Here is a 27,349-nt window from a genome sequence, read left to right on the forward strand (position 1 = left end):
GCAGCAGGAGCACAGTGAGGAGGAGAGGAGGAGGAAGGAGAGAACAAGACAGAAGAAGAGAGGAGCAAAGGGGAAATACACAGTCAGTTAGGTCGTCTGAGGTGTGTGTGTGTGTGTTCAGTGTGTGTGTGTGTGTTTATGGATGTGTGTGTTCGGATGTTTCCAGGCCATTCTATAGCTAAATCCCATCTCTGTTTATTTTTGGGGCGTACTGGTGCGGTACGATCCCTCTCCTGTCTCTATCCTCTCTCCCTCTCCTGTCTCTATCCTCTCTCCATTTCTGTGTGCCAGTACGGCACAGCTAGACGGGTGGTGGTGTAATGTCTGATTGAGCTCATCGGCTGTGCTCGCTGTGTCGCTGCTGCCGTCAGGGCCTCTGGGACTATTAGAAAAGCCTGGGCCTAGCCTGTCTGGAGCGCCCCAGCCAACGGAGAGGTGAGTGGGTTCGTGCCATCCCAGCTGGCGAGGCTGTGTAGAGGAGGGTGGAGGAGGAGGAGGAGGAGAGGAGGAGGAGCGCATACAGCCTGCATGCCCATGGGAAGCAGAATGCTCGGACGGCAGTAGCATCTAGCATCCTTAACGTCGCGCCAGGCCCAGACCCAGATCCAGACCCTGCCACCTCCATTGACAGACAGACAAAACCTCTCTCTCCGTCCCAGGTGATGCTCTCTGGACCAAGCCTTGCTTTGTACAAGACGGGGAACCTGTTTTTGATTCCATTATCATAAAAACCCAACAACAAAAAGGTAAAGGGAAATACTAGGAGATCTAAACCTCCATGAGACTACCTCCATCCTCACCTCCCGGCCCTGATCTTTCTGTGGAAACCTGATTTTCTCTTCTTGACGTTCTGAGGATTTTGCCTAAACCTGTTTCATGCATGTCCACTGGAGGAAGGTTTGACTTTGATGACGGGGGGTCGTACTGTGGAGGGTGGGAGCAGGGCAAGGCCCATGGCCGGGGGGTCTGCACAGGGCCACAGGGTCAGGGGGAGTACGCTGGGGCCTGGAGCCACGGCTTCGAGGTCCTGGGCGTCTACACCTGGCCCAGTGGGAATAGCTACCAGGGCACGTGGGCGCAGGGGAAGCGCCACGGTGTGGGCGTGGAGAGTAAGGGCCGCTGGGACTACAGGGGGGAGTGGACGCAGGGCTTCAAGGGACGCTACGGCCAACTGGAGAGCACGGTTAGCGGGGCCCGTTACGAAGGGACCTGGAGCAACGGCCTGCAGGATGGATACGGGACTGAGACGTACTCCGATGGAGGTAAGGAAGGGACACACCAAGCCATCAAGCTGAGGTTGCTCTTACTATGCAGCACACTTGTATTCATTCTATTTTGGTTTTAACACACTATAAAATAGGTGCTATAAGGGTCACTCTACCCTCTCCTTCTCCTGTACCTCTCATCCTCCTTTCAACCCTCATCCCATTTCATTCTGTTCTCTCCATCTCTTTTCATACAGTATCTCTACCTGCCTCCCCTTGTATCTGAAATGGTTATCCATATCTGAGAACTATTTCAGCTGGGATTGATAACAATATACAGGTCACCTCCCCAGTCAGCAGTAATAGGCCTGAAACATACACCGAATCAGAGAGGAGCCCCTGCAGACTGGCACTAGATCCTAGAGAACATTCAGGACTATGTCTGGATCTGGGCTAGCTGAATCAGAGAGGAGCCTCTGCAGACTGGCACTAGATTCTAGAGAACATTCAGGACTAGGTCTGGATCTGGGCTAGCTGAATCAGAGAGGAGCCTCTGCAGACTGGCACTAGATTCTAGAGAACATTCAGGACTAGGTCTGGATCTGGGCTAGCTGAATCAGAGAGGAGCCTCTGCAGACTGGCACTAGATTCTAGAGAACATTCAGGACTAGGTCTGGATCTGGGCTATCTGAATCAGAGAGGAGCCTCTGCAGACTGGCACTAGATTCTAGAGAACATTCAGGACTAGGTCTGGATCTGGGCTATCTGAATCAGAGAGGAGCCTCTGCAGACTGGCACTAGATTCTAGAGAACATTCAGGACTAGGTCTGGGTCTGGGCTAGCTGAATCAGAGAGGAGCCTCTGCAGACTGGCACTAGATTCTAGAGAACATTCAGGACTAGGTCTGGGTCTGGGCTAGCTGAATCAGAGAGGAGCCTCTGCAGACTGGCACTAGATTCTAGAGAACATTTAAGACTAGGTCTGGATCTGGGCTAGGCCCTATGTGTGTGTACAAGCTTTACAAAGACAGAGTATGTAGGCTATATTGCTATTTCCAGTTCTGTAATAAAGTGGTGTGAAAGCAGAACACTTAATGTGGGCTAGCGGTATAGTACATGTTACCACGCAAAGACAAACAATGATGCTGCCAGTAATGTCAGCTAACAGAAATGCATCAGTGTTTATACATGTATACAGCATCTGACTGCCTGCCACCATCTTATTTGAAGCCTGTTGAATCTTTATATCCTCTCAGCATCCATCTCTATTCCCCAACCCTCTATTCCCCCCTCCTCTATTCCCCCCTCCTCTATTCCCCCTCCTCTATCCCCCCTCCTCTATTCCCCCTCCTCTATTCCCCCTCCTCTATTCCTCCTCTTCTATTCCCCCTCTTCTATTCCTCCTCATCTATTCCCCCTCCTCTATTCCCCCTTCTCTATGCCCCCTCCTCTATTCCCCCCTCCTCTATTCCCCCTCCTCTATTTCCCCCTCCTCTATTCCCCCTTCTCTATTTCCCCCTCCTCTATTCCTCCTCCTCTATTCCTCTCTCCTCTATTCCCCCTCCTCTATTCCTCCTCCTCTATTCCTCCTCCTCTATTCCCCCTCCTCTATTCCCCCTCCTCTATTCCCCCCTCCTCTATTCCCCCTCCTCTATTCCTCCTCCTCTATTCCCCCCTCCTCTATTCCACCTCCTCTATTCCCCCTCCTCTATTCCTCCCCCTCTATTCCCCCCTCCTCTATTCCTCCTCCTCTATTCCCCCTCCTCTATTCCCCCTCCTCTATTCCTCCCCTCTATTCCCCCTCCTCTATTCCCCCTCCTCTATTCCCCCTCCTCTATTCCTCCCCCTCTATTCCTCCCTCCTCTATGCCTCCTCCTCTATTCCCCCCTCCTCTATTCCCCCTCCTCTATTCCCCATCCTCTATTCCTCCCCCTCTATTCCCCCCTCCTCTATTCCCCCTCCTCTATTCCCCCTCCTCTATTCCCCCTCCTCTATTCCTCCCCCTCTATTCCCCCTCCTCTATTCCCCCCTCCTCTATTCCCCCTCCTCTATTCCCCCTCCTCTATTCCCCATCCTCTATTCCACCTCCTCTATTCCTCCCCCTCTATTCCACCTCCTCTATTCCCCCTCCTCTATTCCTCCCCCTCTATTCCCCCCTCCTCTATTCCTCCTCCTCTATTCCCCCTCCTCTATTCCCCCTCCTCTATTCCCCCTCCTCTATTCCCCCCTCCTCTATTCCACCTCCTCTATTCCCCCTCCTCTATTCCCCATCCTCTATTCCACCTCCTCTATTCCTCCCCCTCTATTCCACCTCCTCTATTCCCCCTCCTCTATTCCTCCCCCTCTATTCCCCCCTCCTCTATTCCTCCTCCTCTATTCCCCCTCCTCTATTCCCCCTCCTCTATTCCCCCTCCTCTATTCCCCCCTCCTCTATTCCACCTCCTCTATTCCCCCCTCCTCTATTCCCCCTCCTCTATTCCCCCTCCTCTATTCCTCCCCCTCTATTCCTCCCTCCTCTATGCCTCCTCCTCTATTCCCCCCTCCTCTATTCCCCCTCCTCTATTCCCCCTCCTCTATTCCTCCTCCTCTATTCCCCCATCCTCTATTCCCCCTCCTCTATTCCTCCCCCTCTATTCCCCCCTCCTCTATTCCCCCTCCTCTATTCCCCCTCCTCTATTCCCCCTCCTCTATTCCCCCCTCCTCTATTCCCCCTCCTCTATTCCCCCTCCTCTATTCCCCCTCCTCTATTCCTCCCCCTCTATTCCCCCTCCTCTATTCCCCCTCCTCTATTCCCCCTCCTCTATTCCCCCTCCTCTATTCCCCCTCCTCTATTCCTCCCTCCTCTATTCCCCCTCCTCTATTCCACCTCCTCTATTCCCCCTCCTCTATTCCTCCCTCCTCTATTCCCCCTCCTCTATTCCTCCCTCCTCTATTCCCCCTCCTCTATTCCACCTCCTCTATTCCTCCCTCCTCTATTACCCCCTCCTCTATTCCACCTCCTCTATTCCCCCTCCTCTATTCCACCTCCTCTATTCCCCCTCCTGTATTCCCCCTCTATTCTTCCCTACTATATACACATCCATTCTCTCTCTCTCTCCATCCCTCTCTCTCTCTCTGCATTATACCACAGACGCCTCTGTACTGTAAATCGCCATGGTAACACCGAGACAGCAGGTCAGCGTGTCACTGGAGACTATCTGTGTTCTGCGCCCTGATTGGTGCTTTGGCATTGTCACTGAGGTTTTCTGACTTGGGCGCAAAGGGACAGTTTGAAATTGACTGAGGTGGGCCGGTCCAAAATAGGGGAGGTTTGGCTAACTTTTTGTTTTGCTTTGGGGAGGGATTGGGGATTTGTATTTATTTTTATTATTAGGCACAGGGGAGGGTAGTGCATTTTCCCCTGGTTTACATTCCCCATTTTGCAGGTTTTACTCCATAATTTCTTCAATATAGCCACATTTCCTCATCTGCCTGCACGCTCCTCCCCTAACAAGGTGTTTTGGTATTTCCCTTATGCTCTATGCTTTTCTGCACGCTTAGTATACAGTCAACTCTATCCTGCCCTCTATACATAGTGACAATAGTGGTCGGTGGATCTTTTGTCCAGATCTGCAACGAGCAATCATACCACACATAAAAACATTCAAATCTGCACCAATTTTCTATAGAAATCCACAAGAACATAGAGGAATAACTGATTGGCAACCGAGAGGCCAGATGCAGAGGAGAGGCCAGGTGCAGAGGAGAGGCCAGGTGCAGAGGAGAGGCCAGGTACAGAGGAGAGGCCAGGTACAGAGGAGAGGCCAGGTGCAGAGGAGAGGCCAGGTGCAGAGGAGAGGCCAGGTACAGAGGAGAGGCCAGGTACAGAGGAGAGGCCAGGTGCAGGGTAGAGGCCAGGTACAGAGGAGGGGCCAGGTACAGAGGAGAGGCCAGGTGCATCATTACACATGAAAGAAGAGTGAAGACACACAGCTCAAACAAATGTAATTTACTATATATTAGGATTCCCTTACATGTAGAGCGGGTTCACCCTATTGGCACGATGCATTAGGGGGGTTTTCCTTTCACGCCAATGACCCGGTTTCACTCCCTTGTCCTGCCGTTCGGTACGTTGGTGTCAGAAGTGGGAACACCCAAAGGCTCAAGTATCTTGGTGAGGTCGCTAGGTGTTGTACAGAAGGTGTTTAGTATTATTACAAAGGGTACAACTTTTACTAGATTTTTCATGATGATTTTTTTCTCTTTTCGCTGGCACGCCTCTCTTTTCAAAATAACGTATCAGCTAATTAAGTTTGTATGGCCTTGGTGACAATGATCCTCCCTAGACTAGCCTACAACAACACAATGATCCTCCCTAGACTAGTCTACAACAACACAATGATCCTCCCTAGACTAGTCTACAACACCACAATGATCCTCCCTAGACTAGTCTACAACAACACAATGATCCTCCCTAGACTAGTCTACAACACCACAATGATCCTCCCTAGACTAGCCTACAACACAATGATCCTCCCTAGACTAGCCTACAACACAATGATCCTCCCTAGACTAGCCTACAACAACACAATGATCCTCCCTAGACTAGTCTACAACACAATGATCCTCCCTAGACTAGCCTACAACACAATGATCCTCCCTAGACTAGCCTACAACAACACAATGATCCTCCCTAGACTAGTCTACAACACAATGCTCCTCCCTAGACTAGCCTACAACACCACAATAATCCTCCCTAGACTAGCCTACAACAACACAATGATCCTCCCTAGACTAGCCTACAACACCACAATGATCCTCCCTAGACTAGCCTACAACAACACAATGATCCTCCCTAGACTAGCCTACAACAATACAATGATCCTCCCTAGACTAGCCTACAACACCACAATGATCCTCCCTAGACTAGCCTACAACACAATGATCCTCCCTAGACTAGTCTACAACAATACAATGATCCTCCCTAGACTAGCCTACAACACCACAATGATCCTCCCTAGACTAGCCTACAACACAATAATCCTCCCTAGACTAGCCTACAACAACACAATGATCCTCCCTAGACTAGTCTACAACACAATGCTCCTCCCTAGACTAGCCTACAACACCACAATGATCCTCCCTAGACTAGCCTACAACACAATGATCCTCCCTAGACTAGCCTACAACAACACAATGATGCTCCCTAGACTAGTCTACAACAACACAATGATCCTCCCTAGACTAGCCTACAACAACACAATGATGCTCCCTAGACTAGCCTACAACACAATGATCCTCCCTAGACTAGCCTACAACAACACAATGATGCTCCCTAGACTAGGCTACAACACAATGATCCTCCCTAGACTAGCCTACAACACCACAATGATCCTCCCTAGACTAGCCTACAACACAATGATCCTCCCTAGACTAGTCTACAACACAATAATCCTCCCTAGACTAGTCTACAACAATACAATGATCCTCCCTAGACTAGTCTACAACACAATAATCCTCCCTAGACTAGCCTACAACAACACAATGATCCTCCCTAGACTAGCCTACAACACCACAATGATCCTCCCTAGACTAGCCTACAACAATACAATGATCCTCCCTAGACTAGTCTACAACACCACAATGATCCTCCCTAGACTAGTCTACAACACAATGATCCTCCCTAGACTATTCTACAACACAATGATCCTCCCTAGACTAGCCTACAACACCACAATGATCCTCCCTAGACTAGTCTACAACACAATGATCCTCCCTAGACTAGCCTACAACACAATGATCCTCCCTAGACTAGCCTACAACACCACAATGATCCTCCCTAGACTAGTCTACAACACAATGATCCTCCCTAGACTAGCCTACAACAATACAATGATCCTCCCTAGACTAGCCTACAACAATACAATGATCCTCCCTAGACTAGCCTACAACACAATGATCCTCCCTAGACTAGTCTACAACACAATGATCCTCCCTAGACTAGCCTACAACACCACAATGATCCTCCCTAGACTAGCCTACAACACCACAATGATCCTCCCTAGACTAGTCTACAACAACACAATGCTCCTCCCTAGACTAGTCTACAACACAATGATCCTCCCTAGACTAGTCTACAACAACACAATGATCCTCCCTAGACTAGTCTACAACACAATGATCCTCCCTAGACTAGTCTACAACAACACAATGATCCTCCCTAGACTAGCCTACAACACAATGATCCTCCCTAGACTAGCCTACAACAACACAATGATCCTCCCTAGACTAGTCTACAACACCACAATGATCCTCCCTAGACTAGCCTACAACAACACAATGATCCTCCCTAGACTAGTCTACAACAACACAATGATCCTCCCTAGACTAGCCTACAACACAATGATCCTCCCTAGACTAGCCTACAACAACACAATGATCCTCCCTAGACTAGCCTACAACACAATGATCCTCCCTAGACTAGCCTACAACACAATAATCCTCCCTAGACTAGCCTACAACAATACAATGATCCTCCCTAGACTAGCCTACAACACCACAATGATCCTCCCTAGACTAGTCTACAACACCACAATGATCCTCCCTAGACTAGTCTACAACACAATGATCCTCCCTAGACTAGTCTACAACACAATGATCCTCCCTAGACTAGCCTACAACACCACAATGATCCTCCCTAGACTAGCCTACAACACAATGATCCTCCCTAGACTAGCCTACAACACAATGATCCTCCCTAGACTAGCCTACAACAACACAATGATCCTCCCTAGACTAGTCTACAACAACACAATGATCCTCCCTAGACTAGCCTACAACACCACAATGATCCTCCCTAGACTAGCCTACAACACCACAATGATCCTCCCTAGACTAGCCTACAACACAATGATCCTCCCTAGACTAGCCTACAACACCACAATGATCCTCCCTAGACTAGTCTACAACACAATGCTCCTCCCTAGACTAGCCTACAACAACACAATGATCCTCCCTAGACTAGACTACAACACAATGATCCTCCCTAGACTAGTCTACAACACAATGATCCTCCCTAGACTAGCCTACAACACAATGATCCTCCCTAGACTAGCCTACAACACCACAATGATCCTCCCTAGACTAGTCTACAACACAATGATCCTCCCTAGACTAGTCTACAACACAATGATCCTCCCTAGACTAGTCTACAACACAATGATCCTCCCTAGACTAGTCTACAACACAATGATCCTCCCTAGACTAGTCTACAACACAATGATCCTCCCTAGACTAGTCTACAACAACACAATGATCCTCCCTAGACTAGTCTACAACAACACAATGATCCTCCCTAGACTAGTCTACAACACAATGATCCTCCCTAGACTAGTCTACAACACAATGATCCTCCCTAGACTAGTCTACAACACAATGATCCTCCCTAGACTAGTCTACAACAACACAATGATCCTCCCTAGACTAGTCTACAACACAATGATCCTCCCTAGACTAGTCTACAACACAATGATCCTCCCTAGACTAGTCTACAACAACACAATGATCCTCCCTAGACTAGCCTACAACACAATAATCCTCCCTAGACTAGCCTACAACACAATGATCCTCCCTAGACTAGCCTACAACACAATGCTCCTCCCTAGACTAGCCTACAACACAATGATCCTCCCTAGACTAGCCTACAACAACACAATAATCCTCCCTAGACTAGCCTACAACACAATAATCCTCCCTAGACTAGCCTACAACACAATGATCCTCCCTAGACTAGCCTACAACACAATGCTCCTCCCTAGACTAGCCTACAACACAATGATCCTCCCTAGACTAGCCTACAACACAATGATCCTCCCTAGACTAGCCTACAACAACACAATGATCCTCCCTAGACTAGCCTACAACAACACAATGATCCTCCCTAGACTAGTCTACAACACAATGATCCTCCCTAGACTAGCCTACAACACAATGATCCTCCCTAGACTAGTCTACAACACAATGATCCTCCCTAGACTAGCCTACAACAACACAATGATCCTCCCTAGACTAGCCTACAACACAATGATCCTCCCTAGACTAGCCTACAACAACACAATGATCCTCCCTAGACTAGCCTACAACACAATGATCCTCCCTAGACTAGCCTACAACAACACAATGATCCTCCCTAGACTAGCCTACAACACAATGATCCTCCCTAGACTAGTCTACAACAACACAATGATGCTCCCTAGACTAGCCTACAACAACACAATGATCCTCCCTAGACTAGCCTACAACACCACAATGATCCTCCCTAGACTAGCCTACAACACAATAATCCTCCCTAGACTAGCCTACAACACAATGATCCTCCCTAGACTAGCCTACAACACCACAATGATCCTCCCTAGACTAGCCTACAACAACACAATGATCCTCCCTAGACTAGCCTACAACACAATAATCCTCCCTAGACTAGCCTACAACACAATGATCCTCCCTAGACTAGCCTACAACACAATGATCCTCCCTAGACTAGCCTACAACACAATGATCCTCCCTAGACTAGCCTACAACAACACAATGATCCTCCCTAGACTAGCCTACAACACAATGATCCTCCCTAGACTAGCCTACAACAACACAATGATGCTCCCTAGACTAGCCTACAACACAATGATCCTCCCTAGACTAGCCTACAACAACACAATGATCCTCCCTAGACTAGTCTACAACAACACAATGATCCTCCCTAGACTAGTCTACAACAACAGAATGATCCTCCCTAGACTAGTCTACAACAAAATTGTCCTCCCTAGACTAGTCTATAACAACACAATGATCCTCCCTAGACTAGTCTACAACACAATGATCCTCTCTAGACTAGCCTACATAACCACATTAAAATGAATACTTTATTATTGTTTTCAAGTGAGTGAAATATTGTAAACTGAAGTGAAAATGTCATTGAATAATGGCGCAAAAGCCCTGTTATCTGAATGTTTCATTCCGTCTGGATGAATTGTGGGTCTACTCTTGATCTAGATAAGGCACAGAACAGGACAGTCTGGCTGTATTTTTACTTCTGATACTGATGTGCTGTCTGTTGCCCGTCATCATTCTCCCAAGTCGTCCTATATTGCGTAGCCACATAGTCTCATGCTCCCAGCAGGCCCAGTTACTCAGGAAAAATGAACGCGCGTTCTGCCTCCTTAACAATCAGAGTAGCTATTCCTTGATCTCAAGCGCTTCAATATTGTCTAAATATTGGTCACTTAACTTTTAAAACGTATTAATTTGATTAGGCTACTTAAAATGTCTCTTGTAGGCTACCTGTGCATGTTCATCCACTCCACTGTAATATAAAGAGACATCTGTTTCAACCCCCCCATCTCCCCCCCCCCCCCCACACACACACAGTAAATGTCGAACTGTCCCTAATCTAGGCCGTTTGATAACCAAAGCAACGCCATTGCACTAAACCGGGATGAGCCGAGAGAGGCAGGGAGGGTCCCGGGGAAGGAAGAGAGGCAGGTAGAGTGAGGGAAGGAAGGAAGAGAGGTAGAGACGGGGAAAGGTAGAGAGAGAGAGGTCAATAAGTGATGCAGAGGGGACCATGGAAACAAGATCCGTCGCTGCTGCATTGGTGTAGCTAGAGGTTGTTTACCAGCGTAGCCTATAGTCTACTATCAAATATACCGCAATGGTTTTACATACCAGTAGATAACCTTGGTGTTATTTGATTTATGAAGTAGCGGAGGCGACCGTAATAACACTCCAGAACGAGATAGAAATAAATAAAAATAAAGACTGCGTCACGAGAGAGCACCTTCGGTCTCTCACCTGGGAGACCGCGGACAGATTAATATAGCACGCACGAGCTGACACATTTTCCACAACCCAATAAACGTGCTATTGTCGCTATACCAACAGCTACACGTGTAATATTGTGTGAAGTGTAGGCTAACAACATGAATCGGTATTTACATGGGGTCGGCGCAGCATAGCTTTGTCTGTTGCGATCTACATTTCAGCACCATGGACAGGTCCCGATCTCTTACACTTTGACAGACACACCACAGCGAAGGTTCATGGCATGTAATTCCTCTGTTTTTAGATGATTGAAATGGGGGGAAATACCGTTTATTAGTCCTTTCCCGGCCACTAAAACGTGTAAATGTTCGTGTTAAAAGCCTCACTACTGAAATGAGATGGAAACGCTCTTTAAATAATCTATTGTATAAAACAACATAAGATAAAACTGATCATTATTTGCGGTCGGCTTCAGCCAAGTTGTGAAATAAAACCCAATATCTTAGTTTTAATCAATGGAAAATGAGAAAACATGATTTTTTCCTGAGGTTGAGAGCATTGCGGTCAGTGATATTTAAACGGTTGTCATGGCGTGATGTGCGGTCAGTGATATTTAAACGGTTGTCATGGCGTGATGTGCGGTCCGTGATATTTAAACGGTTGTCATGGCGTGATGTGCGGTCCGTGATATTTAAACGGTTGTCATGGCGTGTTGTCATGACATGATGTGCAGTCCGTGAAATTTAAACTGTTGTCATGACATGACGTGTGGTCCGTGATATTTAAACTGTTGTCATGGCGTGTTGTCATGACATGATGTGCAGTCCATGATATTTAACCCGTTGTCATGACATGATGTGCGGTCCATGATATTTAAACTGTTGTCATGACATGATGTGCGGTCCATGATATTTAACCCGTTGTCATGACATGATGTGTGGTCCATGATATTTAAACTGTTGTCATGACATGATGTGTGGTCCATGATATTTAAACTGTTGTCATGACATGATGTGTGGTCCATGATATTTAAACTGTTGTCATGACATGATGTGCGGTCCATGATATTTAACCCGTTGTCATGACATGATGTGTGGTCCATGATATTTAAACTGTTGTCATGACATGATGTGCGGTCCATGATATTTAACCCGTTGTCATGACATGATGTGCGGTCCATGATATTTAAACTGTTGTCATGGCATGATGTCCGGTCCATGATATTTAAACTGTTGTCATGACATGATGTGCGGTCCATGATATTTAACCCGTTGTCATGACATGATGTGTGGTCCATGATATTTAAACTGTTGTCATGGCATGATGTGCGGTCCATGATATTTAACCTGTTGTCATGACATGATGTGCGGTCCATGATATTTAAACTGTTGTCATGACATGATGTGCGGTCCATGATATTTAAACTGGTATTGAAGCAATATAGATGTAGCGGTTTTCGTCGTCTGAAGAACAGGAATCGGACCAAAGCGCAGCGTGGCAAGTGTTCATGCTTTTTATTACAACTGAAAACTATTAACAAAATAACAAAGGGAATAACCGAAACCGAAACAGTCCTGTAAGGTGCAAAACACTAAACCGAAAATAACTCCCCACAAACACAGGTGGGAAAAAGCTAACTAAGTATGGTTCTCAATCAGAGACAACGATAGACAGCTGCCTCTGATTGAGAACCACACCCGGCCAAAAAACAAAGAAATACAAAACATAGAGAATGAACATAGACTGCCCACCCAAATCACACCCTGACCAAACCAAAATAGAGACATAAAAAGCTCTCTACGGTCAGGGCGTGACAATAGACAGCATACATGGTTAATATAGACAGCATACATGGTTAATATAGACAGCATACATGGTTAATATAGACAGCATACATGGTTAATATAGACAGCATACATGGTTAATATAGACAGCATACATGGTTAATATAGACAGCATACATGGTTAATATAGACAGCATACATGGTTAATATAGACAGCATACATGGTTAATATAGACAGCATACATGGTTAATATAGACAGCATACATGGTTAATATAGACAGCATACATGGTTCATATAGACAGCATACATGGTTCATATAGACAGCATACATGGTTAATATAGACAGCATACATGGTTAATATAGACAGCATACATGGTTAATATAGACAGCATACATGGTTAATATAGACAGTATACATGGTTAATATAGACAGCATACATGGTTCATATAGACAGCATACATGGTTCATATTTGCCATTTACCTCTGCTAGATCACACTTATCAATAAAAGTGCTAATCTTTTTTTAAATAAAACGTAATTATAATCAAGACATGGGTGGAATAAATCATGTTTATCTTAAACAAATATAAATGAAACAAGATTTTCATCACTATTGATGTTTATTGCTTTGAACTGAACATACTGGAAGGACACATTTTACATACAGTATTTTATGGAAATGATAAATGAGCCCCATTGAACACAAATTAAGGCCAGTCGACACACCACATGAGAGACAGAGTTTCTGTGTTTTGCAAATGTATTTATATAAGGGCACAAGACGAGACCCAGATGCAGACACGGGAGGCAGATGGTTTGAGTCTTGATATTTATTAAATAATCCAAAAGGGGTAGGCAAGAGAATGGTCGTGGACAGGCAAAAGGTCATAACCAGATCAGAGTCCAGGAGGTACAGAGTGGCAGGCAGGCTCGTGGTCAAGGCAGGCAGAATGGTCAGGCAGGCGGGTACGGAGTCCAGAAAACAGGCAAGGGTCAAAAAACATGAGGACTAGCAAAAGAGAATAGAAGCAGGAGTACGGGAAAATACGCTGGTTGACTTGAAAAACATACAAGACGAACTGGCACAGATAGACAGGAAACACAGGGATAAATACACCGGGGATAATAAGCGACACCTGGAGGGGGTGGAGACAATCACAAGACAGGTGAAACAGATCAGCGTGTGACAATTAATTGCACTTGATGTATGTGTACTGTGTCTTCCTGTCCTTCAAGGGTCCACACACATCGCAGCGCTTCTTCTTGTTGCTTGTGGCTGTAATCTAGAATGATGAAAACTCTTAGTTTAGGGATTTTACTAACATCTCACTCACTCACGTATATAGTTACAGCAGGTCAAGGTAGGAGAGTCAGACACACACACATATATAGTTACAGCAGGCCAAGGTAGGAGAGTCAGACACACATGCAACAACATCCCTCACACTTACTTCCTGTATTGGAGTTGTTGGTTCTGTGGGTCGGGCGTATGGGGCATCAGCATCCTCCTCCTGAATCCTCCTCACGATGGCTGCAGAAGCTGGGGTCCTTGGGATGTGACACCTCCTCTGGATTTGAGGTATTACCAATGCCTTGCCCAGCTCTTCGAGAAAGAGCCGTCTCCTCTGGAGCTTCCCTCTGTTCCAATCTGGGTTCAACGCCATCCAGATGACAAATGCGTTGTACGCCAAGATGTCCAAGATGTTGAAGCATATCACAAGTGGCCAGCGTAGGGCTCTCCTTTTGCAGCTGTAGCCAGTCACCAGCTTGTCTAAATTGTCCACCCCTCCTTTTGTGGCATTGTAATCCATGATGATTTCTGGTTTTTGCTGTTCCTGTCAACAGATTATCCCATTTCTATGCAGCATACTCATATATACCCCATTTTTGCCTTTCTTTGGCAAGTGGGACACTAGGGACGTGTCGGCCGTGAACACAAACGTAGAGGCATCGATAGGCCTGTTCCGTGTATTCAACAGCTGAGGTGGGAACTCTGGCTTGTTTTTCCGCAATGTTCCTGCCATCGTCAGCTTCCTCTTGAGGAGCTCCTGTCCCATCGTCAGCTTCCTCTTGAGGAGCTCCTGTCCCATCGTCAGCTTCCTCTTGAGGAGCTCCTGTCCCATCGTCAGCTTCCTCTTGAGGATCTCCTGTCCCATCGTCAGCTTCCTCTTGAGGAGCTCCTGTCCCATCGTCAGCTTCCTCTTGAGGATCTCCTGTCCCATCGTCAGCTTCCTCTTGAGGAGCTCCTGTCCCATCGTCAGCTTCCTCTTGAGGAGCTCCTGTCCCATCGTCAGCTTCCTCTTGAGGAGCTCCTGTCCCATCGTCAGCTTCCTCTTGAGGAGCTCCTGTCCCATCGTCAGCTTCCTCTTGAGGAGCTCCTGTCCCATCGTCAGCTTCCTCTTGAGGAGCTCCTGTCCCATCGTCAGCTTCCTCTTGAGGAGCTCCTGTCCCATCGTCAGCTTCCTCTTGAGGAGCTCCTGTCCCATCGTCAGCTTCCTCTTGAGGAGCTCCTGTCCCAGCTTGAGGAGCTCCTGTCCCAGCTTGAGGAGCTCCTGTCCCAGCTTGAGGAGCTCCTGTCCCAGCTTGAGGAGCTCCTGTCCCAGCTTGTGCGAAGTAAAAAAGTAATTGTATCTTGATGTTGTGTTCACGGAGAGTCCCCGTGTCACGTCCAGTCCCCGTGTCACGTCCAGGACAACCCTCATCCCTTGGTTCTTCTCAGGGGCTCCTCCAGCCAGCTTCCCCATATACACTTGCAAGTTCCACGCATATGATGAGCAGCATCACAGGCAGCCCAGATCTTGATTCCATATTTTGCTGGTATGTACTGCCTGAAGGGGCAGCGGCGCCTAAATGATATAAGCTGCTCATCAACAGTAACGTTGGGCCCAGGGTTGTAAAACAGGGGAAGCCTGTCCTCCCACTTGTCCCACACTGACCTGATTGCAGCTAGCTTGTCTCTCTGCCGCCGAGCTGGTCTTGTGACTCGGTTATCGAAGCAGATAATCCTGGAAATAATGTGAAAGTTTTCCATAGAAATTATTGCACGGAAAAGTTCTCTGCCAGTTTCTCCATCCCACAGGGATTCTGTGGATTCCCCATTGGATCTGAAAACACCAACGAGGATAAGAACCCCAAAGTATGCACGTAAATGAGTTTGGTCCAACTCCTTCCATCTCTCTCCAAAAACACACCTTCCCTCCAAATTAGTGCAGTCCAGAATGATTTTCTGGATGGTGTCTGGGATGGACAGTTCAAAAGAAGACTTTATGTCCTACACTACTTGTATGAAATGAGTAACCGTCATCTGCGTCGGCCCTGGCTGCATCCTTATCACATTAGCAGTCATGGTGGCTCATTCCTTGGGCAAGAACACCATTCAATTTCACCATTCTTTTTTTTTACATCTATATTTCTCCTCCTGCAGGCTGATGATGAGCTAGTTGTTAACGGGCTGGTCCTGTGGCTGGCTGAGGGTCAATCTCATCCTCTTCTTCCAATTCACAGTCAGACTCCGAATTGACAGAGACATGATCCTCATATTCGGAAATTTCCTCATCTTCCGTTCCTTCCACACCAGCTTCTCTCTCTGTAAAAAAATACATTCTAAGGCTCTCTGATCAGAGAATATTTTTGCCATAGTGATTGATTGTGGTAAGGAGCCACACATGCAAAGCTATTTATTTGTTGTGTCCCTCCCCCAATTTGCACCTGGCTGCGGTAGACTGTGGGAACATACTGAATTTTTAACAATGTATCAAAATAATGTATCAAAATAATGTATTGTAATAACATTGTGCAGGTTCCCGCAAGACATTGTGTAGTTTCACACACTACAAAGGGTAAATAGTGTGAGAAAAGCGAGAGACAGGCAGACAGGCAAGGAGAGAGACAGGTTCTTGGTGCTGTGCGTAAACAGCAGGCCCAGGGAGGAGGAAGACAGAGTGAAGGCACACAGCAAACCTTTTTTGTTTCATTTTTACTTGTTTTCACCTACACACACACTTTTCCACACTTTTATTACCCTTGGGTCCAGCTGACCTAACACCTCGTATGTAATATACATGTGTAGGGGGTGTGCACAGTGTGCGCTCAATGAAAATGTGTTATTTTACATGTTCTTCACAGCGGCCAATGAGTCTCAGGTTGAACAAAATATTTAATTGTATCATCTTTATTTTAGTAAACATTGAAAATGGGTCCCACAGACCCATAAACCACACAAGGGTTAAACTGTTGTCATGGCATGATGTGTCGGTCCCTTACACCTATTATGTCCCCATATTGCTTTCATGTATACATAGTCGTTTCACACCATTCATCCCATCATATAGTCCTTTTAGACCCGTTCACCTGAAGCCAGGTAGCAGAGCTTGAATGTTGATGTAAGCTAATGTCTCTCTCTTGTGGGTCCTAGTTGATTCACATGGAATTAACAAGCCGTGTGGGATATCAGGTAGTCACTTCCTGCTACCCAAAGTCAGAATTTTCTCCCAATGAAATACAATGTCACAAAGCATGCAGGTATAATGCTTTATAACTTGTTATAAGCACTAAAAGCCTTTTATAGTGTCTCATAATTAAGCCTTATGTTATGCCTCTTTCCATCCATGCACCTTTCTGGGGGGGGGGTGACCTAATTGGTTTTGTGGTGCAATGCATGCCCTCAGATCGCCCTATAATTTGACCCCTGTGACTCTCTCCTATAGGTACGTTCCAGGGCCAGTGGCTGGGGGGGATGCGGCACGGCTATGGGGTCCGGCAGAGCGTGCCATACGGCATGGCGGCCGTCATCCTCTACCCGCTCCGCACGTCCATAAACTCCCTCCGCTCCGAGCACAGCCACGGCCCCCCCACCCCGCTGGAGGACGGCACCGGGACCGCTGTCTCGCCTGCCGACGGGGTGGTGGGGGGCGGGCTGGTCGGGAGTCCTGTGGGGAGGGGGGGCTTCGCTCTAACTGCGCCCAGCGAGGCTGACCGTCGAGGGAAGAGGAAAGGTAAGACTGCTGATGTGCTGGTTGTGGGCAGCTGGCCGGGCTCTATGAGCTAATACTTATACATTAGCCCTGCTTTTCTAGTCAAATCTATTGGCCTTGCACTTTGATATGGACTGGATTTCCCATTGCATGTGTTATTATGTCACGCTTGTGTTTGTATGTCAATTGTCCATTGCTGTAAAGTTGTATCATATCGTACTGTAGGATAAATAACGTTGTATCGTGTCGTTTAATATCCCAGGCCGTTTCCGTCAGTCGATCCTGAGTGGTCTGAAGCTGCGTCGCTCCGAGTCCAAGAGTTCCCTGGCCAGCCAGCTGAGTAAACAGAGCTCGTTCTGCAGCGAGGCCGGCATGAGCACCGTCTCCTCTGCCACCTCCGACATACACTCCAACGCTAGCCAGGATGGCGAGCAGGGTGCTCCTGTGGATGCCACGGTCACCGAGGCCTACGCCGGCGAGTGGCGCAGCGACCAGCGGGCGGGTTGGGGCGTGAGCCGGCGCTCCGACGGTCTACGCTACGAGGGGGAGTGGGTGGCCAACAAGCGCCACGGTTATGGCTGTACAACGTTCCCCGACAGCACCAAAGAGGAAGGGAAGTACAAGCAGAACGCGCTGGTCAGCGGGAAGCGGAAGAACCTGATTCCTCTGAGAGCCAGTAAGATCAGGGAGAAGGTGGAGCGGGCTGTGGAAGCGGCTGAGAAGGCTGCAGACATCGCCAAGCAGAAGGCAGAGATCGCAATGTCCAGGTGAGAAACAGACCCGTGGTGTTGACCTCCAAGCAGAAGGTAGAGATCGTCCTGTCCAGGTGAGAAACAGACCCGTGGTGTTGACCTCCAAGCAGAAGGCAGAGATCGTCCTGTCCAGGTGAGAAACAGACCCGTGGTGTTGACCTCCAAGCAGAAGGCTGAGATCGCCCTGTCCAGGTGAGAAACAGACCCGTGGTGTTGACCTCCAAGCAGAAGGCTGAGATCGCCCTGTCCAGGTGAGAAACAGACCCGTGGTGTTGACCTCCAAGCAGAAGGCAGAGATCGTCCTGTCCAGGTGAGAAACAGACCCGTGGTGTTGACCTCCAAGCAGAAGGCAGAGATCGTCCTGTCCAGGTGAGAAACAGACCCGTGGTGTTGACCTCCAAGCAGAAGGCAGAGATCGTCCTGTCCAGGTGAGAAACAGACCCGTGGTGTTGACCTCCAAGCAGAAGGCTGAGATCGCCCTGTCCAGGTGAGAAACAGACCCGTGGTGTTGACCTCCAAGCAGAAGGCTGAGATCGCCCTGTCCAGGTGAGAAACAGACCCGTGGTGTTGACCTCCAAGCAGAAGGCTGAGATCGTCCTGTCCAGGTGAGAAACAGACCTGTGGTGTTGACCTCTGTTGCTGTGGTAACAGTAGTCGGGTTAGAGCTAGGGCTAAGGTTAGGCTTAGGTTAGGGAACCGGAGAAGGTGGCCAACATCTTTGTCTTTGACAAGTGCACTTAAAGATTCTCTGTTATCTTGCGATGTGCCAAATGGGCCGGTTTCCAGACTAAAAGGCCTAGTTGAGAAAATCCATAAAATGTTGTTTTTAAGTCCAGAAATAGGTTTAATCTGGGTCAGGTTTAATCTGGGTCAGGTAAACTGTCCCTAGGGGTCCGATAGACCTGTAGTCTCAGCAACTCTTCAAGCAGTATGGTTGTGCCGTACTGAGGTAACAGGTCAAATTATGAAGTTGTTCACCAAGCAAGCAAACCATTTCCTTAGAAAAACGAACCCATGCAGATTGATTGTTTTGGATGACTGTATTATGTCAAGTAAACCAAATCAATAAAAAAAGAAGACATCCCGTTGTGGTGAATTGATTACATTTGAGCCGATGCTACTGTCAGAAAGAGAACCGTAAGGGATTGTGGTGATACAGTGGATGGCTGAGCTGTCCTGTTGGGATCGTGGTGATACAGTGGATGTCTGAGCTGTCCTGTTGGGATCATAGTGATACAGTGGATGGCTGATCTGTCCTGTTGGGATCATAGTGATACAGTGGATGTCTGAGCTGTCCTGTTGGGATCATAGTGATACAGTGGATGGCTGATCTGTCCCGTTGGGATCATAGTGATACAGTGGATGGCTGTGCTGTCCTGTTGGGATCATGGTGATACAGTGGATGGCTGTGCTGTCCTGTTGGGATCGTGGTGATACAGTGGATGGCTGAGCTGTCCTGTTGGGATCATGGTGATACAGTGGATGGCTGATCTGTCCTGTTGGGATCATGGTGATACAGTGGTTGGCTGTGCTGTCCTGTTGGGAACGTAGTGATACAGTGGATGGCTGTGCTGTCCTGTTGGGATGATGGTGATACAGTGGATGTCTGTGCTGTCCTGTTGGGAACGTAGTGATACAGTGGATGGCTGTGCTGTCCTGTTGGGATCATGGTGATACAGTGGATGGCTGAGCTGTCCTGTTGGGATGATGGTGATACAGTGGATGGCTGTGCAGTCCTGTTGGGATCATAGTGATACAGTGGATGGCTGAGCTGTCCTGTTGGGATCATAGTGATACAGTGGATGTCTGAGCTGTCCTGTTGGGATCGTGGTGATACAGTGGATGGCTGAGCTGTCCTGTTGGGATGATGGTGATACAGTGGATGGCTGTGCTGTCCTGTTGGGAACGTAGTGATACAGTGGATGGCTGAGCTGTCCTGTTGGGATCATGGTGATACAGTGGATGGCTGATCTGTCCTGTTGGGATGATGGTGATACAGTGGATGGCTGTGCTGTCCTGTTGGGAACGTAGTGATACAGTGGATGGCTGAGCTGTCCTGTTGGGATCATGGTGATACAGTGGATGGCTGTGCTGTCCTGTTGGGATTATGGTGATACAGTGGATGGCTGAGCTGTCCTGTTGGGATCATGGTGATACAGTGGATGGCTGAGCTGTCCTGTTGGGATCATGGTGATACAGTGGATGGCTGAGCTGTCCTGTTGGGAACGTAGTGATACAGTGGATGGCTGTGCTGTCCTGTTGGGATGATGGTGATACAGTGGATGGCTGTGCTGTCCTGTTGGGAACGTAGTGATACAGTGGATGGCTGTGCTGTCCTGTTGGGATCATGGTGATACAGTGGATGTCTGAGCTGTCCTGTTGGGATCATGGTGATACAGTGGATGTCTGTGCTGTCCTGTTGGGATGATGGTGATACAGTGGATGGCTGTGCTGTCCTGTTGGGAACGTGGTGATACAGTGGATGGCTGTGCTGTCCTGTTGGGAACGTGGTGATACAGTGGATGTCTGAGCTGTTCTGTTGGGATCATGGTGATACAGTGGATGGCTGTGCTGTCCTGTTGGGATCATGGTGATACAGTGGATGTCTGAGCTGTTCTGTTGGGATCATGGTGATACAGTGGATGGCTGTACTGTCCTGTTGGGATCATGGTGATACAGTGGATGTCTGTGCTGTCCTGTTGGGATCATGGTGATACAGTGGATGGCTGTGCTGTCCTGTTGGGATCTGTTTGTGGAAACATTCCACTCCTTGCCAATCCTTGTCATGTCAAACACATTTGACACAAGGAGTGGAATGTTAGCAGAAAACAGCTTCTGGATGTCATTCTAGTGTTGAAAATCATCAACACATAAAATGGATGAAAAGGGCTGAACAGAAAACCAGGCCATTTACTGGAATGTTCCGGGAAAATATTATACTCACCGGAGGAACAGTCTCAAAAAGAGAAGTATCCTGGTAAAGAACAAAACCCAGGCCAGACAGATACAGGGTGTACACAACAGTCGTTAAGGCAACAGACAACACAAAACCCAGGCCAGACAGATACAGGGTGTACACAACAGTCCTTAAGGTAACACACAACACAAAACCCAGGCCAGACAGATACAGGGTGTACACAACAGTCCTTAAGGTAACACACAACACAAAACCCAGGCCAGACAGATACAGGGTGTACACAACAGTCCTTAAGGCAACAGACAACACAAAACCCAGGCCAGACAGATACAGGGTGTACACAACAGTCGTTAAGGCAACAGACAACACAAAACCCAGGCCAGACAGATACAGGGTGTACACAACAGTCGTTAAGGCAACAGACAACACAAAACCCAGGCCAGACAGATACTGTACACAACAGTTTTTAAGGCATCACACAGCAACAAGACAATCAACACACAGATTTAAATCTACAACCAGCATCTACATCAAGTATTTTAATATCTCTGTCTCTCTCTCTCTCTCTCTCTCTCTCTTTCTCTCTGTCTTTCTCTCTGTCTTTCTCTCTGTGTCTCTCTCTCTCTGTCTCTTTCTCTCTCTCTGTGTGTGTCTCTCTCTCTCTGTCTCTCTGTCTCTCTGTCTCTCTCTGTCTCTCTCTCTTTCTCTGTGTCTTTCTCTCTGTGTCTCTCTCTCTCTTTCTCTGTGTCTTTCTCTCTCTGTGTCTCTCTCTCTCTCTTTCTCTGTGTCTCTCTCTCTGTCAATCTCTGTCTCTCAGGATGAGCCACGCGAGGGGAAAGTCGGATGCAGCTGAAGGTGTGGCCCTGAAGGCTAGCGAGGAATGCCGGATGGCCAGGGTCGTTGCCAAGGAACTCTCGCCGTCCTTCCATATCCATGGAAACGGTGAATCCAACGGTGAGTCAATCACAGAGAAATTGACTTAGCTACAGTAACTACTGTATACATGCCCAACCAGGCAGAGAAAAATTATTCAAATTATTGTAGAATTTGAAGTAACTTTATTGAAACTTCCCTTACAGACAATCTGGGTTGGATTCAGTCAGTAGTGTACCCAAATTCAAATTCTCATTATATTGTCCTCTTACCTGAGTAAGACAGTAATCTAGCTGTGTAATATTATTCTCCTTATATTGTCCTCTTACCCGAGTAACACAGTGGTCTAGCTGTGTAATATTATTGACCTTATATTGTCCTCTTACCTGAGTAACACAGTGGTCTAGCTGTGTAATATTATTCTCCTTATATTGTCCTCTTACCTGAATTAACACAGTAATCTAGCTGTGTAATATTATTCTCCTTATATTGTCCTCTTACCTGAGTAACACAGTAATCTAGCTGTGTAATATTATTCTCCTTTTATTGTCCTCTTACCTGAATTAACACAGTAATCTAGCTGTGTAATATTATTCTCCTTATATTGTCCTCTTACCTGAGTAACACAGTAGTCTAGCTGTGTAATATTATTCTCATTACATTGTCCTCTTACCTGAGTTAACACAGTGGTCTAGCTGTGTAATATTATTGACCTTATATTGTCCTCTTACCTGAGTAACACAGTAGTCTAGCTGTGTAATATTATTGACCTTATATTATCCTCTTACCTGAGTAGCACAGTAATCAGCTGTGTAATATTATTCTCATTACATTGTCCTCTTACCTGAGTAACACAGTGGTCTAGCTGTGTAATATTATTGACCTTATATTGTCCTCTTACCTGAGTAACACAGTAGTCTAGCTGTGTAATCCTGATGTACTGTACCAGTCAGAAGTTTTACAACACCGACTCATTCTAGGATTTTTCTTTCTTTTTTTACTATGTTCTACATTGTAGAATAATAGTAAAGACATCAACACTATGACATAACACATATGGATACATGTAGTAACCAAAAAAGTGTTAAACAAATGAAAATATATTTTAGATTTTAGATTCTTCAAAGTAGCCACCCTTTGCCTTGACGACAGTTTTGCACACTCTTAGCATTCTCTCAACCAGCTTCACCTGGAATACAGTCTTGAAGGAGTTCCCACATATGCTGAGCACTTGTTGGCTGCTTTTCCTTCACTCTGCGGTCCAGCTCATCCCAAGCCATCTCAATTGGGTTGAGGTCGGGTGATTGTGTAGGCCAGGTCATCAGATGCAGCACTCCATTACTCTCCTTCTTGGTCAAATAGCCCTTACACAGCCTGGAGGTGTGTTGGGTCATTGTCCTGTTGAAAAACAAATGATAGTCCCACTAAGCGCAAACCAGATTGGATGGCGTTTTGCTGCAGAATGCTGTGGTAGCCATGCTGGTTAAGTGTGCCTTGAATTCTAAATAAATCACAAACAGTGTCACCAGCAAAGCACCCCCACACCATCACACCTACTCCTCCATGCTTCACGGTGGGAACCACACATGCAGAGATCATCTGTTCGCCTACTCTGCGTCTCACAAAGACACGGTGGTTGGAACCAAAAATCTCAAATTTTCACTCATCAGACCAAAGGACAGATTTCCACCGGTCTAATGTCCATTGCTCGTGTTTCTTTGCCCAAGCAAGTCTCTTCTTCTTATTGGTGTCCTTTAGTAGTGGTTTCTTTGCAGCAATTCGACCATGAAGGCCTGATTCTCACAGTCTCCTCTGAACAGTTGATGTTGAGATGTGTCTGTTACTTTAACTCTGTGAAACATTCATTTGGGCTGCAATCTGAGACTGATAACTCTAATGAACTCACCCTCTGCAGCAGAGGTACTCTGGGTCTTCCTTTCCAATCTGAGGCTGGTAACTCTAATGAACTCACCCTCTGCAGCAGAGGTACTCTGGGTCTTCCTTTCCTGTGGAGGTCCTCATGAGAGCCAGTTTCATCATAGCACTTGATGGTTTTTGTGACTGCACTTTCAAAGTCTTAAAGTAATGGTGGACTGTCATTTCTCTTTGCTTATTTGAGTTGTTCTTGCCATAATATGGACTTGGTCTTTTATCAAATAGGGCTATCTTCTGTATATGACCCTATACCATGTCACAACACAACTGATTGGCTCAAATGCATTTAAAGGAAAGAAATTCCACAAATTAACTTTTAACAAGGTAAACCGTTGAATTGAAATGCCTTCCACCTCATGGTTGAGAGAATGCCAAGCGTGTGGAAAGCTGTCATCAAGGCAAAGGGTGGCTACTTTGAAGAATCTCAAATATAAAATATATTTTGATTTGTTTAACACTTTTTTGGTTACTACATGATTCCATATGTGTTATTTCATAGTTTTGATGTCTTCACTATTATTCTATAATGTAGAAAATAGTAAAAAATAAAGAAAAAACCTGGAATGAGTCGGTGTCCAAACTTTAGACTGTACTGTGTGTCTGGTGGATCTCTGCCAAATCCCCTCATTCATTGTGTTTCGTCTCCTCCCGCCTGTCTGCCTGTCTGTCTGTCTGCCTGTCTGCCTGTCTGTCTGCCTGTCTGCCTGTCTGCCTGTCTGCCTGTCTGTCTGTCTGTCTGCCTGTCTGTCAGGTCTGGAGTGCCAGCGGCCCAATAAGCACCAGGACAACAAAGACCACGAGATCGTTTCCACGGGAACTGACAGTCCTGAGCTGTGCACCCCGGACACCACGCCTCCCGTGATAACGCCTGACCTCAGCCCAGTCCTGAGCGTCCCCCCCTCGCCCCCCCGCAGCCCGCCGACCTCTAAACACGGCCACTCTCACCGTCCCAGAAACGCCTGCTTCATGCGGCAGAGCGCTGTGGACGACCATGGAGGAGCAGAGATACAGGTGCTAGTGGAGGGGCGGGGCATGGATCTCCAGAGGGGAGGAGCTAACAACTGGACAGAGGACATGTATCCAGACCGGGGGGGTCTCAGCAGCCAATCCCCATCTCTACCTGAGGAGCAGGAGGGACAAGTCAACGGTCACGAGCAGGCCCCGTCCAACCACAAACCGAGGGAGAAGGCCTCGACCAACCACAAGTCCCGGGAGCACACTTCCTCTTCCTATAGGTCGTGGGAGCACTCTTCCTCGTACAACCAGAAGCCCTCAAAGCACACCTCATCCAATCACAAGTCGAGGGAGTACATGCCTTCCAATCACAAAACATGGGATCATTCCTCCTCCACCAATCACAGGGCCTGTGAGAATGCCTCTTCCAATTACAAGCAGCAGGTGCACATTTCATCCAATCACAAAGCCTTGGAGCATAACCTGTCCAATCACAAGACTTCTGAGCATGCTTCTTCCAATCACAAGTCGTGCCAAGATTATACCTGCTCCAATCACATCCCAAAGGACCATGTCTCCTCAGCCAATCACAACGACCCCCGAGAGCATGTGTACTCCAACCACCATTTCAAGCAGCAGCACATCTCATCCAATCACAAGCTTAGCAAGCATGCCTTGCCCGACCCTGGGCTCGACAGCCCCGCAGGGGGCTGGACTGCCGACGACGCCCTGCGGTGGAGCCCTGCCCACTCGCGCCTCACGGACCGAGAGGAGGAGGAGGACAGGCTGGGAGACTACACAGTAGACATGAGGTTCCAGCCCCTGGACTCCACTACCCAGATGTCCCCTGGCCCGGGCCCCAAAAGCAGGTTGCGCCCGCGGGGCCAGCGGCCGTTCAAGGAGGGCTCCATGGACTCTGTACAGATGCTGGACACTCTGAATGTGGGGGCAGAGCAGGAGGAGTGGCCCCTGCAGAGGGACCTCACTCTCTCCCCGCCTCTCAAGTCTCAGCCAATCACCTTGGAGCAGGACGGGGAGCACCTCACCCTCAAATCAAACTCAGTGAGTGATTTATTGGTATCAGATTGATCTGTTAACTGGACCTCAGGTTTTAAATACTGATACTGTACTCTTAACTGTAGAATCAGATTGATCTGTTAACTGGACCTCAGGTTTTAAATACTGATACTGTACTCTTAACTGTAGAATCAGATTGATCTGTTAACTGGACCTCAGGTTTTAAATACTGATACTGTACTCTTAACTGTAAAATGAAGTCTGAGATTTAACACTTTCTCTCCTCTCTCCTCCTGTCTCTCTCTCTCCTCTCTTCTCCTTTCTCTCTCTTCTCTCTCCTCCTGTCTCTCTCTCCTCCTGTCTCTCTCTCTCTCTCCTCTCTTCTCCTTTCTCTCTCCTCCTGTCTCTCTCTCTCTCTCCTCTCTTCTCCTTTCTCTCTCTTCTCTCTCCTCCTGTCTCTCTCTCTCCTCCTGTCTCTCTCTCTCCTCTCTTCTCCTTTCTCTCTCTTCTCTCTCCTCCTGTCTCTCTCTCTCCTCCTGTCTCTCTCTCCTCTCTTCTCATTTCTCTCTCTTCTCTCCTCCTGTCTCTCTCTCCTCCTGTCTCTCTCTCTCCTCTCTTCTGTCTCTCTCTCCTCCTTCCTCTCTCTCCTCTCTCCTCCTGTCTCTCTTTTCCTCTCTCCTCCTTCCTCTCTCTCTCCTCTCTTCTCCTGTCTCTCTCCTCCTGTCTCTCTCTCCTCCTGTCTCTCTCTCTCCTCTCTTCTCCTGTCTCTCTCTCCTCCTTCCTCTCTCTCTCCTCTCTCCTCCTGTCTCTCTTTTCCTCTCTCCTCCTTCCTCTCTCTCTCCTCTCTCCTCCTGTCTCTCTTTTCCTCTCTCCTCCTTCCTCTCTCTCTCCTCTCTTCTCCTGTCTCTCTCTCCTCCTGTCTCTCTCTCCTCCTGTCTCTCTCTCTCCTCTCTTCTCCTGTCTCTCTCTCCTCCTTCCTCTCTCTCTTCTCTCTCCTCCTGTCTCTCTTTTCCTCTCTCCTCCTTCCTCTCTCTCTCCTCTCTTCTCCTGTCTCTCCCAGGGCTCCAGCTCTGTCCTGGTTGTCATGGTTATTTTACTCAACATTGGAGTAGCCATCCTCTTCATCCATTTCTTTATTTAA

At 47.5% G+C, this 27,349-nt stretch overlaps 1 protein-coding gene across 1 annotated transcript; it reads left to right on the forward strand.

The window, feature by feature from the left end:
* The first annotated feature begins 880 nt into the window (after window positions 1–880).
* si:ch211-146m13.3 (junctophilin-3) lies at window positions 881–27,349 on the forward strand. The gene is made up of 6 exons (XM_038983876.1): window positions 881–1,262; window positions 17,494–17,781; window positions 18,023–18,527; window positions 22,247–22,371; window positions 24,989–26,253; window positions 27,269–27,349. Exons 1-6 carry the CDS (start codon window positions 881–883, stop codon window positions 27,347–27,349), a joined length of 2,646 nt encoding a protein of 881 aa, XP_038839804.1.

This window comes from Salvelinus namaycush, unplaced genomic scaffold, assembly GCF_016432855.1.
Source record: "Salvelinus namaycush isolate Seneca unplaced genomic scaffold, SaNama_1.0 Scaffold198, whole genome shotgun sequence".
NCBI lineage: Eukaryota > Metazoa > Chordata > Actinopteri > Salmoniformes > Salmonidae > Salvelinus > Salvelinus namaycush.